Source organism: Megalobrama amblycephala, linkage group LG12, assembly GCF_018812025.1.
Source record: "Megalobrama amblycephala isolate DHTTF-2021 linkage group LG12, ASM1881202v1, whole genome shotgun sequence".
Classification (NCBI taxonomy): Eukaryota; Metazoa; Chordata; class Actinopteri; order Cypriniformes; family Xenocyprididae; genus Megalobrama; species Megalobrama amblycephala.
In genome coordinates, this window is record NC_063055.1 from 24,366,335 (window position 1) to 24,386,479 (window position 20,145).

General features: G+C 36.7%; 1 protein-coding gene across 3 annotated transcripts in view; it reads left to right on the plus strand.

The window, feature by feature from the left end:
* Positions 1-20,145, plus strand: part of slc6a17 (solute carrier family 6 member 17) — a 46,290-nt gene that overhangs the window by 8,577 nt on the left and 17,568 nt on the right. Inside the window, exons 1-3 of one of the 3 annotated variants that reach the window (XM_048209856.1) lie at positions 2,621-3,069; positions 10,554-10,970; positions 17,928-18,085. In XM_048209856.1, the coding sequence (XP_048065813.1) occupies positions 10,676-10,970; positions 17,928-18,085 (453 nt within the window). In that variant the 5' untranslated portion in view covers positions 2,621-3,069; positions 10,554-10,675. Of the gene's footprint in view, positions 1-2,620; positions 3,070-10,553; positions 10,971-17,927; positions 18,086-20,145 lie in introns of those variants that run through there. The other 2 variants (XM_048209854.1, XM_048209855.1) reach the window with 2 other exon arrangements.

Sequence of the window (20,145 nt, forward strand, 5' to 3'; positions counted from 1 at the left end):
GAGGAGCTCTCTGTGCTCCATGAGAGAGAGCTAGAGCCTCGTGATTCACACACACACACACACACACACACGCTCGCTGCAGGGCTGAGGATGCTCCAGCGTGCCCAGAGCTACAGGCTTCAACACAGGGAGGGAATTGCTGGATACTTCAGTCCTATTTTTAGCTGTGTTTGTGCACGTCTGCATGCAGCATCCCGGTGTCTTGGACATCTGTGGAAAGGGAGGTGCTCAAATCCTCATTGTGCCTTACTAGAGTTTACCTAGTACATACGTATGTCTGAAGGTAGTCACATGGGCTATGACAAAGCCCACACGGAATCTACGCCCATCTGTAGATTTCCATAGAACAGGAATCCTGTGTTTATTAAATTCATCCCTAAAGAGCCAATGAAAAAATAATTGTACTTAAAATGATTAAATTCTTATTAATAGACATCTACAAAAATGACCTTGAGCATTTTTCTTTTTCAAAATGAATGTTTTTATCTAGAAGATATAATATTACTGCTTGAGATGTTTGTCCATGGTAAATCTTGCTTTATATTTGCAGAACTACTTCATGAACATTTTCCAACAATAAACATATCTTTAACTTTTTATTGTTATAGGTCTTGGATACATTCCTAATTATCAGGGTCCACACAAAATAAAATGTATTCAAAAATTCTGTATAGAAATAATCAGTGTTGGGGAAAGTTAATTTTAAAAGTAATGCAGTTACAGTATTGTGTTACTCCCTAAAAAAGGAACTAATTGCATTCCTTTGTTACTTTTTATGGAAAGTAATGGTTTAAATTGCTTTACTTTTTCACACCTGGGCAGAGTATATTTGTTTAATTTAATATAATTATTGCAGGTTTTTGCAATATTCTCAGGTTGCATTTAACTGTTTTTATTAATTTTGAGGAATACTGACTCTGTTTTTGTGCCAGTGAGATGAATAAATGCTCATATTTAGTCTAGGACTACAATAACTGTCATGTTTACACACAACGCCTCTGCACTTACTCACAATTTCTCTCAACATGTGGAGCTTTCAGTCAGTACATGGGAAAACAAAGTAACTTGCATTCATTATTTGAAAAAGTAACTCAGAAATGTTGTTGTAAATTTAAAAGTAATGCGTTACTTTATTAGTTACTTGAAAAAGTAATCTGATTACTTAACTCAAGTTACTTGTAATGTGTTACCCGCAACACTGGAAATAATAATATGTGTACTTTCATATATTGGTATATTGTGGTTAACATAATATCCATTTTCAGTGATTTTAATTCATTTTTATTCAAGAACAAAGTCTGAAATTATAACATTTTCAATAAATTAATCAAAAAAATGTCAGTAAATTCAATTCAGAAATTTAAATAACAGAAACATTTTCTACAACAGAAATTTTCATTTATATCTTTTTAGTAATATATATATATATTTAGTAATTTTGCTTGTTCATTCAGGTACAATGTAATTATTTACAGTAAATGCATTAAATATTTTGGTTAATGTAATCATGCTTTCTGTGATCAGTAAGAGTGCAGCCCTTTCCAGTTATCAATTCCACAGATTTTCCCATAAAAGCAGTGCGGAAAATTATCATCATTGCAGAATATGCGGAAAAAGTCAATTCTGTCAGGGTCTGGACATTTAGCACTATGAAAACACAGGTGGTGTTTCTGCAAGTGTATCCAGCCCCTAAAAAGTCTCTCTTTGGTACTCTTTAGACATCTGCTTCTCTGGGCCACATCTGCTAATGTGAGTCGAACACATGGGCACACATAAACAAACACATATCTGGCTTATGAGTTACCTGTTTGTTGTTCTCCAGGCTCCAAACAGTAGGTGCAGACAGCTCTGTGTCATGGGGACTAAACATTCAGAGTTTGGTCTCTGTAAAACATGGAGAACGTCCTTCAATGGACTCCCCATAAGGTAAAAGCTGAGTATTGCATTGATTTCTGATCAGTTACGTCAGTGCATTAGGCTACTGTAATTCATAATGATGGAAATCTGAAAATGATCTCAGACAAAGTCTAAGTCAGTGCATTAGGCTATTGTAATTCATAAGGATGGAAATCTGAAAATGATCACAGACAAACGTATTTTACATTAACCATCTATTCACTTTACAGGATGCATTCTAAATCACTCTTTATCTTTAGGACTGCAGACATGTGATTAATGGGATGGCTTTAAAAAACATCTGCTGAAGACATTAATCAGTGATCTGCGATATCCATCTCAATTCACACAGTAAAATTGAAAAGAAACTCAATTGAGCCAGACCAGCCTGATCCAAGGACGGTATAAATCCTCCAATGTCAGGAAGAAGAATGAGTTAGACACAATCAGACCCATCTGCAGGTGCGAAGAAATAGCCTTTCTGATAGCAGACGCTGTCTTTTCTGAGAGAAGAAAAAGCTCCAGATTTTAGCCAGTGTCATCTCTCACTGCTTTGATGGGTTCATAGTGGAGTTTATTGATTTCAAATGTGGGGGAAACAACCTTGTCTTGAACTAAATAAGACATGACTTGCAGCCCTTTGGACAGATTTGGACACCATTGTGGATTTTAAAGGTGGGAGGTAAGTACTTTGCAATCGCCAAAAGGTATTTCATCAGAATTTGGACGGGACGGGATGGGGATGCGCAGATTACGCGTCTGCTGACGTATGAACGAGTTCGTGACTCATGCGTATAGCTATAGTAATTTGCTCACTGCCAATCGTGTAAGGAGAAATAAGTTGTGCTTTGAATTTTAACCGCTGGAGGACAAATCAAAGAGTGGGTTGGTTAGAAGTGTTGACGCGGACAACGCCCACGGATGTGTCAGCGTGACCCCAAAGTTACTATTTTGGGCTGATAGAGAATACACAATAGTGCGCGGTGGGCTTTGCGTCAGGCGGCGCGCTCACTCACTCTGCGCATTTCTGGACAGGTTCAGTCGTGAGCGTGGAAACGGCACATCAACGAGGATTCATTCTATGGGATCCGTCAAATTGATTCTTCAGCTTATTGTCAATCATTGAGACCTATTTGAGCACACTCGCATCTAATTCTCACTCTTCGACATCCAGTAAGTGACCATGTTTTCTCTTCGTTTAGTACGCGACGTGATAAAAGATGCAAGCCATTTTTCATCGATGATTGCCTCGTGGAAACTTATTTTGTATTCCAGTCATGTATAGAGCGTTTTATCACGCTGCACGCAGTTCATGTCGATAATTCACAGCAGCAATTGCAGGTCATTTCTTTGTTATTTACTTGGTTTCTCATGTCATCAGAGGCGCGTCAGTTTTAGGTCAACGTAACACAAATATTTGACCTTGAGGATGCTGCAAGACGCGTGGTACTCTTCACATAGCCTACATCACTTCCACGTGTTAGTGTTTTTAAACTATTGTAAGCGTATTGCTCGTGTTTGTGTTGAAAGATCAGTGAATGAGGGAGGGTTTAGGTGAATTGTATCATTGACCGTGACTGCAGTCAGGCGCATCCTCAGGTGATGCTTGAGCTGTCGAGTTACTCTGAAAGCCTGACGAAGATGCACGTGATTTATTTAATTACATTACTCGTTTTCAGTTGTGTATTAAGCCAAACAATTATGTTTAAAAAGTGAATATGAAGGTGAAATTTTAAAAACTGTTACGGTATGGAAGTTAACGAGTTGTTAGTTGACGCAATTTGTTGTGCTAATTACTCCCAGCTTCAGGGGGGGTCGACCAAAATGTCTAACATCATCTTCAAGTCAAGATGTGTTAAACAAATCACAAATGTTGTTTTTCTTCTTGTGATATGAGTAAACTATAATAAATAATTGAGTTATAAATAAGGACAGGAGTTATGTTTTGTTGTACGTCCGATACTCGAATAACTTCATAACTGTTGTTATATAGGCTTATGGTTATCTTCTGACTCGAACTTCTTTTCACGAGCATTTGGCTAGGCCTATACATTGAAGAAGAAGAAAAAAAAAAGGGTAGGCCTATAGAAACAGTTTTCAGAAATTGTTAGTAAATTTGATAAACAATTACAAAGAAACAGGAAGTAACATTGATTTAAACGTTACATTTTTGAAAGTCTGAAATTTTCTTGTAAAATGTACAGTAATTTTTATGTGTGTTACTTTTTTGATGCAACATTTGTCATTCCAGAAACGTATGAAATAGGCTATGTTTGGGGTCAGCAAGATTTATTTTGAAGAAATTTAAAGAAATACTTTTATTCTTCAAGAAAACATTTCAACAGCATTTTCAACAATATCATATATCATGTTGTTGTTTCTTGTAATAAATTGTTTTCAGTGTTCATTCGTCGCATTGGATAAGAACGTCTACTAAATTAATTCATGCAATTATTGTACCATAGCCCTATACTATTAAGTATCTGTCCTACCAGCTTGCTATTACAACGTAGCTTCTCATGATAGTAATGCTGTAGTCTTAAGATTAAGTTTTAATAAATCAGAATAATATTTAGGCTTGAGTTATACAATTCAACAGCCAACAGAACACTCATCAGGAAAAACTCATCTCTTGTGGCTCAGTTTCTCATCTTTTCATTTTCATGCTATGGTAATGCAACTTTTGTCATTACAGAAACATTCAACGTTGTTGAAATATAGGCATGTATATATATTTATAATTAATACATTAACACCTTTTTCAATTGGGAGGGTATAGTAATTAAAAGAATTAACAACTTATTGTTAATAGATTTAAATAGTTTTCGCTGCACCAAAAGACATGTTAATTTTCCAAATGTCTTTGTCCACTACCTAAAGAGGCTACTGGATTAGTTCACTTTCAAATAAAATGTTCCTGATAATTTACTCACCCCCATGTCATCCAAGATGTTCATGTCTTTCTTTCTTCAGTCGAAAAGAAATTAACGTTTTTGATGAAAAAATTCCAGGATTATTCTCCTTATAGTAGACTTCAGTGGCCTCCAAACGGTTGAAGATCAAAATTACAGTTTTAGTGCAGACGAGGAATAAGGGTCTTATCTAGCAAAACGATCAGTCATTTTCGAAAAAAAAAAAAGTAAATGTATATGCTTTATATAAACAAATGATCACCTTGCACGTGCTTCCGCCAAAACTGCACTTTCGTATTCTTCAAAAAGCTTACGCTGTATGTCCTACGCCTTCCCTATTCTACTTATGGAACGAATGTAACACCAGTATCATTTTTTTCTGTAAGTAGAATAGGGAAGGCGTAGGACATACAGCATAAGCTTTTTGAAAAATACAAAAGTGCAGTTTTGGTGGAAGCACTTGGAAGGCGATCATTTGTGTTTATAAAGCATATACAATGACCTATTGTTTCGCTAGATAAGACCCTTATTCCTCGTCTGGTATCGTTTAAAGCCCTTTGAAGCTGCGCTGAAACTGTATTTTTGACCTTTAACCGTTTGGAGGTCATTGAAGTCCACTATAAGGAGAAAAATCCTGGAATGTTTTCATCAAAAACCTTAATTTCTTTTCCACTGAAGAAAGAGAGACATGAACATCTTGGATGACATGGGGGTGAGTAAATTATTAGGAAAATTTTACTTGAAAGTGAACTAATCCTTTAAGCATTTAGTGTATAGTACAATATTTGCAATATTGTAGTACAACTATTGTAAGAGATTTGATAAAAAGTGGACACAAGGGAGACAGTCAGCAAATATAGCAATCCTACAAATAAATATACTGTACTACTCTTAGAAGATGGACATTGGAGACATATAGAGAGAAGTCCTCAGAATTCCCATGATCCATTTGCTGCAATCAAAACATGCAGTTACCATCATCCCTGTATTACATCAGTGTGATCTTTCCTGAACATGATATATATATAGATTACTTGCTACATATGAAATTTGATTGCTTATTATGGAATTTGATTGGGTCACAACCCACCTTCTGTATTTCAAGGATTTGACTAAATTTGGTTCATGGATGCTCTCAAGCCCTGGATAGATGAGCTGTCACTCACTGTTCTGATATAGAGAGCACGCAGGTTCACGGGAAGCAAAGATGTGAGAATTTCATCAAGCTTCATTGCCTAGCAACCCAGACAGATAAAATATGTATGTTTGCACATTATAATGTGCAGTTGAATCAACAGGATATTTAGTTATATAGACCATTATTGCTAAGGGAAGCCATACACAGTGGTAGGCTCTGATCAGCAACGCGTTTTATATTCTTGGGGAAATTGTTGAAAAATGTAATCCCCAGCAGGGAGGCTTAGATTTGGGTGTCTTAGTTGAATTCCTCAGAATCAACTGACCAAGCACGTTCACTGCATTATGAGTGATCAGCACCCATGTGTTAATGCACAGCAAAATGAGACTGACTAAGCACAGGGTGAGCAGCATTCTTCAGGTCTGGTTTGCTCCCTACTGAAATATAATCCCTTCCATAATAATGATGACGTAGAGGACTGACTGGCCTGCTGCCCGGACAGGCTGTTTTGGACTTGAACACTGTGCAAAATTTCACAGTGGGTGCAAAAGTTTAAACTCAGTGTGTGATAGTCCTTTGATGGTTTTATCATAATTGACCATGTCACAAAACAATGCACTTGCTAATAATTTCATATGATGTGTATGTTTGTTCTTAACAGTAGTTGGATTCTTCCTCATATGGTCCTCCAAGCAGATTTGAGCCTTTTTGGAATGCGGGTTGTAGGTTGTCACGGGCGGTGGGTGGGCATCGCCTAGCAACACAGCAGCGTTTTGTGTCCTCTTGTATGTGAGATAAGCTGTATAGATTCTTTTCAGTGCCTCAGGCTGCTTCTCATTACCAAAGATAAACAGAGGTGGGAAGAGCAAAGATGGCGGCTTTGTTGCCACATTCCCTAGTCATTCAGTAGATAAAAATCTCAGCTCATGCATCACCTCTCCCTTATTTATCATAAAAAAGCATCCCTGTGGTCTAGAGGAAAAGCTTGTCAGTGACTGCCTCTTTTTTAATCTCAGGCTGTGATTTGTACTCATCCATTAGTTGAAGACTAAACCAAAATTCTTTCCAGTAGGCTGCTGATAAGACTCTACCCTTTAAGACTAATTTTAAAGCACTAATTTACACTTCAGTGCAATGTTGCACTGTTAAACCTAGCAGTAAATTTTGGCTTTAGTATGACACCAGCCTCTATACCTTAGGCAGCAAATAAACAGCCCTGAGAGACAGAGGGAGTGAAATTATGTTTGTAAAAAGATGCAAAAATTCAATGTCTTCTATGTCTTTTTTTTTTTTTTTTTGTTAAAATGTTAATGCATTTAGTTCCTTTTGTAAGGGAAGATAACAAAATACTGTGTTGGGTTCAGAAGATCACTTGGTTGACACATGTAGAAGAACCATGTGCATATAAAAAGATAGGTTGATTTCAGCAACAGTGCCCACACACATGTGCGTATTCCTCAAACTGCATTAAAATGAATGCAAACCCTTAGCTCACACCAAATCTGCAATAAATTGCTTTCTCCACATTGTACTTGCAAATGTAACAAAAATGATTTTTGTCACTGTTGTCTTCTCATTAATATTTTTTTATTCAGATATTTTATACTTGTTAATGTTGAGCTTGAATTTTGATGTTAATTCTGCCATACAAAGTGCAAATGGCTTTTATTGATCATCCCATATAAATTTGATTTATAGATCAATTATAGAATTAATTATGTATTTATATACACTACCATATAAAAGTTTTGGTTAAGATTTTTTTTGAAGAAACTAATACTTTTATTCAGCAAAGATGTATTAATTTGACAGTAAAGACATTTATGTTACAAAAGATTTCCACTTCAAATAAATGCTGTTCTTTTGAACATTCTATTCATCAGCCCTTAAAAAATAAGCATACTTCACATTAATTTTATTAAGTATACTTATGCTGCCTTCACATTCGCCAGAGGAGAACTGGCCCCCCGACTAAGCCTGGTTTCTCCCAAGGTTTTTTTTCTCCATTTTAACACCTATTTGCCACCTGTTTGCCACCTGACTTCACCTGTTGGAGTTTGGGTTCCTTGCCGCTGCCACCTTTGACTTGCTTAATTGGGGACACTTGACATTTGACTTGACATTTGATATTCAACAGTATTCTTGACATTTATTCAACAGTGCTTTGATCTGCCTGCATTGACACTATTCTTTAAGAGCTGCTGTGCAGCCAAATTATATACCAGTTATCAATGTAAAGCTGCTTTGACACAATCTGCATTGTAAAAAGCGCTATATAAATAAAGGTGACTTGACTTGACTTGACATGCTATCGGAAATGTGATAATTCCCAATTCTGAATTTGTGATTGAATGCTCATCGGGAAATGGGAGGGCATTCATGTGCAATATTTACCTAGGAAACTCGTAATAATTCCAAGCATGTGAAGGCAGCATTAAGTAAAGTTTAAGTATATTTTAAGTACACTTTATGTAGGACACTAATATCAATGGACTAGTAGTATACTTGTAAGTATACTATTTCAAAACTACTTTGGACTAAACTGGCCCACTTTTTAGTGTATAAAAGTATACTTTTAAGTGTACTTTAAGTGTAACAGTAGTAAACGTTGAGTACACAACAAGTTTACAACTACGTATTTTGATTGTACTGCAACTAGGATACTGAAAGTGAACTTATAGCTATACGGAGAGTTTACTAGTTAAAGGATTAGTCCACTTTCAAGTAAAAATTTCCTCATAATTTCCTCACCCCCATGACATCCAAGATGTCCATGTCCTTCTTTCTTCAGTCGAAAAGAAATGAAGTAGGTTTTATTCTCCGTATAGTGGACTTCAATTGGCCCCAAACGGTTGAAGGTCAAAAATACAGTTTCAGCGCTACTTCAAAGGGCTTTAAACGATACCAGACGAGGAAAGTGAACTAACGTTAATCCTTTAAATACTTGTAGCACATTTTTTAGTTTATGAAAGTACACTTTGAAGTATACTCTCAGTAAATGAGTAGTTTAGTAGTTTTATACTGCAACTATACTTTTAAGTTTTCTTTAAGTGAATTTAACATCATACTTATAGTTTACTATTTATGCATTATTTTCGAACTTTTACTTTGTTCCTATTTAGGTATTAATTGTTATATTTGAAATATACCTATAACTGTACTTTAACTCTTTCCCCACCAGTATTTTTTTTAAAAAGGTGTCAGCTAGCACCTGCATTTTTGATAATTTTCACAAAGCTTTCAAGGCCCCCATGATATTTTGTTATATGAATATCTGAACATGCAATATATGAAAGCAGAGAACAGAGCCTCTGCTTTTAAACAAAAACAACAACAACAATTTTATTCTAGCTTCATGCATTCTTTTTTATCAGTTCTTGAATGTGAGTAAGTTTCATTTTAAAAAGCAACATTATGATCAAAAAGCTTAGAAAAACGTGTTTTTGTCCAAGACTACATTTGTATCGGATTTAGAACAATGATCAAAACAAAGATGGAGTTTATCATGTCCATAAACACCCCTAAAGCTTGCACAGTCCTATACGTCTTCCTGGGTCAATGTTTCATCCGGTAAACGTTAGGCAATTTTGATAAATATGCTGTTTAATGTTTGATGATCACATCGTTTTACATGTGCACAAGCAATGCTTTTATCGCTTGTTTCTGCTTCTTCTTCGCCTGTGTTTTGAAACAGAGATTCTGTACACTTTCAGAAGATGCATAATAACACCCCCTACCATATAACTGCAAAAACATGTTCTGTCATTAAACTCTGGATGGCACAGGTTGATAGGTCCTTAACTCAGTCTGCTTGCAATCACATCCTTCTCTATAGGGCACAGCTGGTTCCTGTTGAAATAGCCAATAAGCTTGTGTGCACAATCTTCAAATACTTAGTCAGTATTTTCTGTTGCCATTGCAGCGCGCTTTCTAAAACACTTCACCTTCCCCAGCTCCACCTGTATAGATCTGCTATGGGTAATTAATGTGTGCTATATTGAACAGCAGCATGCAGATAGTTGTCATGACAGATGTTTTTTTCTAGTAAATTCCTATACTATACTATACTATACTATACTATACTAGTCCTACTACCAGTGGACTACACAAAAAAATCACATACTCAAAATAAGGAACTGTTTTAAATTATAATAATATTTCACAATATTACTGTTTTACTGTATTTTACATTAATGAATGTAATTTAGCAAAATTATGACATTTTACCATGGATAATACCAGTAGGCCTGTACTGTTCAAAACTGTAATGCAGAGGGTCAGAGGGTGCAGAGGGTGCAAATCTTCCCATCTGTCCTACCAGTGCTTGCCTTGGCTTCCATTACAACAGATTGCTTAGCTTTTTATGAAATTTATTCTATAGTCCAGAGCCAAAAGCAATCCTATGATAGATTTAATAGATCAGAATAATATTTAAGCTTGAGTTATAAAATTCAACAGCCAACAAAACACCAGAAAAATATTATTTTGTTGAATGTAACACAAATGGACATGAGTTTGGAAGATGATTTGGTCTGTATTATGAATCCCATAGCCATAATTTGGTCTCTTGTGGGCTGATTTCTAATATTTTCATGCTCTTTTCACAGGAGCACAAACCTTCATTCTCCACACCTGTATCAAGCCAAAGGGGCAGTTATTGTGACCTCCATTCTGCCCTGCTCTTCTTTCACACCTTTAATTGTTGGGATCACCACAACACGGCACAGCCATGCCCAAAAGCAGTAAAGTGACTCAGCGCGAGCACAGTAATGAGCATGTCACAGAGTCTGTTGCCGACCTTTTGGCGCTGGAGGCTCCTATGGACTACAAGAGCAGCCAGATGAGCATGAACATGCCAGGAGGGGGCCCTCCGCCCATAGGCAAACCAGACATCTCCCCCGACCTGGAAGACGGTCGACCTGCCTGGAACAGTAAGCTGCAGTACATCCTGGCTCAGGTGGGCTTCTCAGTGGGCCTGGGTAACGTGTGGCGTTTCCCTTATCTTTGCCAGAAGAATGGAGGAGGTGAGTTACTTTTTAGTGATGTGCATTTGTAATTTTTGAGGTTAAAGGGATAGTTCGACCCAAAAAATGAACATTTCTATTATAATTTATTCAAGCCCCATTTCTTCTATAGAAAACAAAATGAGAAATCTTAATGTACTGGTTGCTGTTTTCCATGCAACAGTGGGTGGGGACAGTAGATTTAAATCTCAAAAGGGAAGAAAAGCACCAATTAAGATTTATAAATGATTTCCCTAGGGGTTTTGCACTGGATTTCATCCAGTAATTCATCAACATTTCTTCCAGTGTGTTCCAATGTGCAATGCTGCGCTTCTAAACCTAGCAGTATATTTTGGCTTTAGTATGACACCAGCCTCTTAGTATAAGAACTAAATCGATATCTTAGGCAGCAAATAAACAGCCTTGAGAGACAGAGGGAGTGAAATTAGGGCTGTCAGAAGATGCAGAATTCAATGTCTTCTATGTCTTTTTTGTAGTTAACATGTTAATGCATTTAGTTCCTTTGTAAGGCAAGATAACAAAATACTGTGTTGGGTTCAGAAGTTCATTTGGATAACACATGTAGCAGAATCATGTGCATATAAAAAGGTTGATTTCAGCAGCAGTGCCCACACACATTGTGTATTCCTCAAACTGCATTAAAATGCACAACGATCGCAAACCTCCAAATCTGCAATAAATAACTGTCTCCACATTTTACTTACATATCAAAAGCACCATAAAAGAATCATAAATGTTTTCTAGTAATTAAAGTGTATTTGTATAGCACATTTAAACATAGCTTAGCTGAACAAAGTAAATTACACAGCATACATAATATAAAATGTCATAAAATAATACTTAAATAAACGCCAAGATCACTTTTTTTGAAAATAGGCTAATTTTCCAACTCCCCAAGAGTTAAAGAGTTGAGTTTTACCGTTTTCTAATCCATTCAGCCTTTCTCCTTGTCTGGCGGTATCACTTTTAGCATAGCTTAGCATGGTTCATTGAATCTGATTAGACCGTTAGCATCTCGCTCAAAAATGACCAAAGAGTTTCGATATTTTTCCTATTTAAAACTTGACTCTTCTGTAGTTACATCGTGTACTAAGACCGATGGAAAATGAAAAGTTCAGATTTTCTAGGCCGATATGGCTAGGAACTATACTCTCATTCTGGCATAATAATAAAGGAATTTTGCTGCTGTACCATGGGTGCAGCAGGCGCAATGATATTACATTACATCTGCTAGATGAAAAAGGGAGGATAAGATCTTTAATGTAAGATGAGACTTGGTCATTTAAGCTTTAAAAACAAACATCTTAAACTGGATCCTAAAATAAACCTAGAGCCAATAAAGAGAGACTAAGATTGAGGTCATATAGTCATATTTTTGGCCGATGTCAACAGCCTTGCAGCAGCATTCAGAACCATCTGAAGGTGATTTACATTAAGTTACAGTAGTCTAATTGAGAGGTAATAAAAGTCCGGAAAAGACAGAAATGAGGTCCCACTTTATATTAAGTGGCCTTAACTACTATGTACTTACATCAAAAAATAAGTACAGTGTACTTATTGGGTTCGTATTGAATTGCAAAACACTTTTGCTGCTATTGAGGTGGGATACGGGTAAGGTTAGGGAAAGCTTTGGTGGTATGGGTAGGTTTAAGGGTAGGTTAAGGTGTAAGGGATGGGTCAACAGTGTAATTATAAATGTAATTACAGAAATGAATTACAGATGTAATTACATGCAGGTGTTTTTAAAATATAAGTACAATGTAAAAACATGTATGTACACAATAAGTGCATTGTATCAAATGATTAATTTAAATGTAAGTACATAGTAGTTAAGGCCACTTAATATAAAGTGGGACCAGAAATGATTATTAAGCTATAGAAATATGTATTATCTTTAACATACAGGTGCTGGTCATATAATTAGAATATCGTGAAAAAGTTAATTTTTTTATTGTAAATTATTTTTAAAAATTAAACTTTCATTTATACTAGATTCCCTACATGTAAAGTAAAACATTTCAAAAGTTTTTTAATTTTTTTATTTGTTGATTAGAGTGTACAGCTAATGAAAGTCCAAAATTCAGTATCTCAAAATATTAGAATATTTACATTTGAGTTTCATTAAATGACCATCCCTACAGTATAAATTCCGGGTATCTCTTGTTCTTTGAAACCACACTAATGGGAAAGACTGTTGTCTTGACAGTCGTCCAGGAGACAATCATTGACACCCTCCACAAAGAGAGTAAGTCACAGATGGTCATTACTGAATGTGGTGGCTGTTTACAGAGTGATGTATCAAAGCATATTAAATGCAAAGTTGACTAGAAGGAAGAAATTGGGTAGGCAAAGGTGCACAAGCAACAGGGATGACCACAAGCTTGAGAATACTGTCAAGTAAAGCCGATTCAAACACTTGGGAGAGCTTCACAATGAGTCAAATGAAGCCGGAGTCAGCGCATCAAGAGTCACCACACTCAGACATCTTCAGGAAAAGGACTACCAAGCCACTTCTGAAACAGAATGAAATGTTGAAATCATGGTCCCAGAGTCTGAAGGAAGACTGGAGAGGCACAGAATCCAAGCTGCTTGAAGTCTAGTGTGAAGTTTCTGAAGTCAGTAATGATTTGGGGGGCCGTAACATCTGCTGGTGTTGGTCCATTGCGTTTTATCAAGTGCAAAGTCAATGCAGCCATCTTCCAGGAGATTTTGGAGCACTTTATGCTTCCATCTGCTGACAAGCTTTATGGAGATGCTGATTTCCTTTTCCAGCAGGACTTTAGCACCTGCCCACAGTGCAAAAACCACTTCTAAGTGGTTTGCTGACCATGATATTACTGTGCTTTATTGGCCAGCCAACATGCCTGACCCCTGAATCTATGGGATATTTTCAAGAGAAAGATGAGAAACAGTTGATCCAACAATATACAGATGATCTGAAGGCTCAATAGTGCCTCAGCAGTGCCACAGGCTGATCACTTCCATGCCACACTTCACAGATGCTGTAATTTGTGCTAGGAGCAAGTCATTTGCTGTAATATGTGCTGCCAATCAAGTATTGAGTGTACAGATGAACATACTTTAAAGAACTTGAACTTTTCTGTTTTGAAAATCCATTTTTTGATTGATCTTAGGAAATATTCTAATATTTTGAGATACTGGATTTTGGACTTTCATGAGCTGTACGCTCTAATCATCAAAATTTAAAAAAAAAAAAAAAAAAAAAAACTTTTGAAATGTTTTACTTTACATGTAGGGAATCTAGAATACATTTTTAAAAATAATTTACAATAAAAAAATGAACTTTTTCATGATATTCTAATTATATGACCAGCACCTGTATAATAATTCTATAGATAGCTGTGTGACTACCAGAATGTCAGTTACTCTTTGATAATCTTCACCTCCAGTGAGCTGTTAACTATTGTGACTGGATCATTGAGTCAGTGCTCAACAACTGGATCAGAATGATTAGTGAACTGATCAATCAGGCCAGTTTTCTGAACTGGATAAACGATTAATTTAATAGATCTGACACAAAATGATTCATTCACACATTAGACTTTTCTCTCATTAACTCTTATGAACACCTTAACAAGAGCTAGGAGAGATGTTAACATTTGTAGTGAATGACAACTTAATTTTCAGCTTCTTATACAAAGCTGTTGTATGATTTCAGAAGACTATTTAATAAGTCTTATGGAGTCTTTTTGGAGCTTGACAGCCCCAGTCCTCATTCCCTTTTATTATATAGTGTGAGTGTGAGTAAATGATGATGGTGAATTTACATTTTTGTGTGAACTATTCGTATAATGTTTTCATTCTTCTTTATTATTCTTTTTAGCTCTGAAAAATTTCCATTGAGACAGTCTTTTTTGGGTCAGCTGTGTGCCTTGTGCGCTGTGGTCTCTCTAAATTTATTAAGCTGACGATGGTGTTATTTAGGGCAGCAATGTTATATGGGCTGTTTAAAAACAGGATAGTCAAGGCCAGTGTGGTTTTGATTTGCGAATTTACACGGTATAATACAGTAATTTACCTGCTGTCATTGCTCTTTGGTTGCTTGGACTGTTCTTCATTGTACATATCCTCCTTTAATCTGAAATATACTATTTCGTGCTGTTTCACAGTCTCTGGTCAGAAATGTGGTGTAGAACGATTTCATTCTGAATCAGCTTAGTCTCTTCAAAGTTAAATATATTCACAAAATATAATGAATTAATGTAATCCCATTAAATTAAGCATAAAACTTACAATGTTTTGTTTAAAAAAAACAAAAAAAAAACAATGGCGATAGCTAAGAAAAATTAAGATGTATTCTCTGAAAACAAGTGAAGCAAAATTGATAAGATATTAAGACGTGTGTATATGTTGTTTTAGGTATCTTTAAATATATTTACTGGAAACAAGACAAAAAATATAAGGAAAATTATTTTTTTCTAGTCCATAATTTATTGCAAATTATATTGATTTATAATTAAAATAGTATAGTAATAAACTCTTTTAAAAAGGTTCTAAAAAGATAGTTGGACACAATGTTATCTGAAAGTGAAACCTGATGCCTTAATTAGATCGTCATATCTTGTCCTTGCTTGTCTAGCAATTATGAATGTTTCCCAGAAGGCCTTGTTTACGTTACGCACCATTGCTCTCTCCATCTTCTTTCTTCCATCTGTCCATCTATCCCTTTCTCTTTCCTCTCTTTTCTATGCAAGACTTGTTTCCTTTTCATTAGTCGCATACATAAATAAAGCCCAGACAAATAGCCCCCACAAAGCAACATCGAACACAAAAGAAATGCTGTAATCAACCTAATAACAAGGAGTCCTTCATCATAATCTCAGACCAAGAGAGTACTTTACTGTGATCATCCCTGGCTCTAATTACACTTATAACCTCCCAAGAGGATGGGTTTGTGGTCATCCTCCAGCGCTGTGCGCTCCATGTCTATAGAAGCAGTTATTTTCAGATTGTTCTGTGACTTCAAACAGAGGCTGCTCTGCTCAGACCAATATCTTCATCACCATGGAGCTAGTTTGACGTCAGGGCTCAGCAGCATGACTTGCTGTTTTATTCTGTTGTCTGTCTATTCATTCATGCCTTCTGAGGCTCAGGTTGTCATTAGCCTATAGAAGATACCATCTGCTGCATATGGGTGATTGAAATTTAGCAAGAAAATTTATGGAAAACAAAGCATAACAACTAAGGCAATACAATTTTGCTCTTGCTCTTGTTCCATTTGGAAAAGTAGCAAGATAACCCAAATTGTGTTATATATTAGTTTAATATATTTCAAAATATGGTGTGACAGGTCATGTAGTGTGTTAAAATGCATTTCTCTAAAGGTAAATGTCTTATATTGCTATTTGCCTTCAGAACTGACATAATTCTTCATGTCATAGATTAATCAGTGTGCCAGAAACATTCCTCAGAGATTTTGGTCCATATTGACATGATATCATCACACAGTTTTTGCAGATTTGTCGACTACACATTCATGATGCAAACCTCCCATTCTACCACATCCCAAAGGTGCTCTGTTGGATTGAGATCTGGCTACTGTGAAGGCCATTTGAGTATAGTGAACTCATTGTCACGTTCAAGAAACAAGTTTGAATTTTGTAACATGACGTGTTATCCTGCTGGAAGTAGCCATCAGAAGATGGGTACACAGTGGTCATAAAGGGATGGACATGGTCAGCAGCAATACTCAGGTAGGCTGAGGCATTTAAACAATGCTCAGTTGGTACTAAGGGGCCCAAAGTGTGCCAAGAAAATATCCCCCACACCACCAGCAGCCTGAACCTTTGATACAAGGCAGGGTGAATCCATGCTTTCATGTGGTTTACGCCAAATTCTGACACTACCATCTAAATGTCACAGAAGAAATCGAGACTCATCAGACCAGGCAACATTTTTCCAATCTTCTATTGTCCAATTTTGGTGAGCCCGTGCGAATTGTGGCCTCATTTTTCAGTTCTTAGCTGACAGGAGTGGCACCTGGTGTGGTATCCTGCTGCTGTAGCCCATCTGCTTTATGATGTGTTGTGCATTCAGAGATGGTCTTCTGCACATCTCGGTTGTAACGTGTGGTTATAAGTTACTGTTGCCTTTCTATCAGCTCAAACCAGTCTGGCCATTCTCCTCTGACCTCTGGTATCAACAAAGCATTTTTCCTAACAGTACTGCCGCCCACTTGATATTTTCTCTTTTCCTGAGCATTCTCTGTAAACCTTAGAGATGGTTGTGTTTGAAAATCCCAGTAGATCAGCAGTTTCTGAAATACACAGACCAGTCTGGCATCAACAGCCATGCCACATGAAAAGTCACTTAGATCAAGTTTGTTCTCTATTCTGGGGCGCGTTTCCCGAAGCGAACTATGGTCGCAAGTTCGGTCGTTACCAATAGAGTTCAATGGGACTTACGACCATGGCTCACCAACGATGCTTTGGGGAAACGCACCCCTGATGCTCAGTTTGAACTACATACCTAAATGCATTGAGATGCTGCCATGATTGGCTGACTGGATATTTGTGTTAACGAGCAGTTAAACAGGTGTACCTAATAAAGTGGCTGGTGAGTGTGTGCACTTTGTTTCATGTAGTTAGGTGAGTCTATGGCCTAAATGAAATAAAAAATATAACAGTATACAAAAGGTGACCCCTTTATAATATATTTTACTTAAAAAATTAATGTAAATATAAAATATGAAAATATAAGGGGAAAACATGTCCCAGGCAGTCATAGAAAGTGTTTTGATTTTAGCAACAAACTTATTTTAAGACAATTTCTACTTTTTACATATGTATGGGGAATAAAGCTTAAAGGAAATAAAGTCTGAAAGGATTTTTGTGGTGAGTTCAGTGTGCTGTAGCTTGATGATCTTGGGCTATTGGTTGGTCATTAAAGACACTGTTGTAAGGACATTACTCTCTGTGTCGCTGTCTCTCTTTACAGGTGCCTACCTTGTTCCATACTTCATCCTTCTTATCCTTATTGGCATCCCACTCTTTTTCTTGGAGCTGGCGGTTGGCCAGAGGATTCGTCGAGGGAGCATCGGAGTGTGGAATTATGTTTGTCCAAGACTTGGTGGCATTGGAGTGTCCAGCCTGATGGTGAGTGAATGATGTTCTTTTAAAGGTAGTGGACTGAAACGCATGACACAAATGAGTAGTCACTCTCGATTGAGATAATGTTGCTTAACTTGGTTTAAGAGTGTTTATGCGTAAATGGAGGGCATAATGGTTGAGTTTAAATTGTTGATTTTAAAGGGTTACTTCACCCAAAAATGAAAATTCTGTCATTAATTACTCACCCTCATGTCGCTCCAAACCCGTAAGACTTTTGTTCATCTTTGGAAAACAAATGAAGATCTTTTTGATGAAATCTAGGAGCTTTCTGTCCCTCCATAGATAGCGTACACAATTGAAACTTTGATGCTTCAAAAAATTCATAAAGAGATTGTAAAACTAATCCATATGTATTGAACGGTTTTGTCCAAAGTTTCTGAAGAGACACGGTTGCTTTATATGATGAACTGATGAAAATTCATTTAGGCTTTTATTCACATAAGCATTGATCAACTCACACATTAGTTGTGGTAAACGGAAGCTCAAGCTTGTTTGCTTGACGTGCACAAGAACCAATGAGGTTCGTTCTCGTGTGTTACGCAGCACGTTTGAGAGAGGTTTGTTCTTGGGCATCAATCATGTTCGGTTGAGCTTCTGTTCATGTTCGCTGATCAATGTTTATATTACAATGTTTATGTTACAAACTCCAGACTTCAAATTGTGAGTGTCTGGTGCACGTCAGCTCAGACTGGGTAACTGATGCAGTTTAACTAAGATTCTAGTTCAGATGCTAATGCATTGTTGAAAAAGGGTCACAATACAATAAGGAGCCTGCGAGTTTCAGGCCAATAACCAATGTCATTTCCCCCCCTTTATTTTGTTCTGAAGGCCTTAATAGAAGCATTTATTTTTGATGAGTCACAGGCCTAAAAGTGCTAATTCACCAGCAATTCTGTGCTGCGTCATCCATTACTCAGCGCTGTTCTCAAATCAGTTTAATATGAGCACAGTCACGCAACATATCAGATGGGTTTCGATCTTAAAATATCGCTCTGTCTGAACATTTAATAAATTTATTTTCAGTCTCAGCTGCACCTGCGCTTTCTGATTTTCTTTCCTTGTATAAGCAACTGCACTTTGGAGATATAGCAAGTCAGCATGTAAGGCCTTTTGGGAGGTGATGGTTATATACCGTAAGCCGATGCACCAGCGCGGAAATCTGGTATTGTGCGAATGCTATTCATCAGCAGTTTCTTAGGAATGGGTTTCTCAGTAGTAACAGAATGCGCTGAATAAAAATATATACACATATATAAAAATATATATTATGTTAATTAAAAATATTAATTGTAATAATTAAAAATGAACATGTCTTGAATATCTTTTGTATTGTATTTAGTATTTGGTAGTCTGAATGAGACTGCTGGATTCATTGATTTCAGATTGGGAATCAACCTTGTTTGCATTAAACTTCTACTCAAAGACAATGTAAGGAAAGCCACAGGCTTCTAAATAAAACAGCCCACAGTTAAAATGACTGTAAAGAAACACTCAGGGTCTATATGTGGCTGTTCTGCTGCAGCCTCAGCTATTAATACCCACGAAGCTACAGCAGAAAGAATGTGCTTCAATTATTCACTAACTCAATGTGCTGTGACGTTGCAAAGAACCATTACGGCCCTGTTACAGACTTCAGGGAAAAATCAAGGGATATATTTGCTGTTAACAGGAAAAAGTTCCTAAACCCTGAACATACAAGGGATTTCAGCATACAATACACATTCATTTGTGTTCTGTTTCTATTTATGCACAGTATAAATGAAGTAATGCTATTGAGTTTTAAGAGTTAAAAGACTTCAGATTTTATCCATTAAGACATCCGATCGTATATCAGATGAGACTCCAGGAGCCAGACTTTTGACTCTCAGCACAGTCTGGGCCACATCAGCGCTTATACAACTGCCTGGAAGAGATACTCTGACTGAAATGTACTGTAAAATGACCTTACCACAATCCTAAACTGGCATGTAAGCTCATTCAGGCTGCACTTTTGAAATTTGGGGATTTATGTGTAGATGATTTTGTGGTTTCTGTTCGTCCAGTAT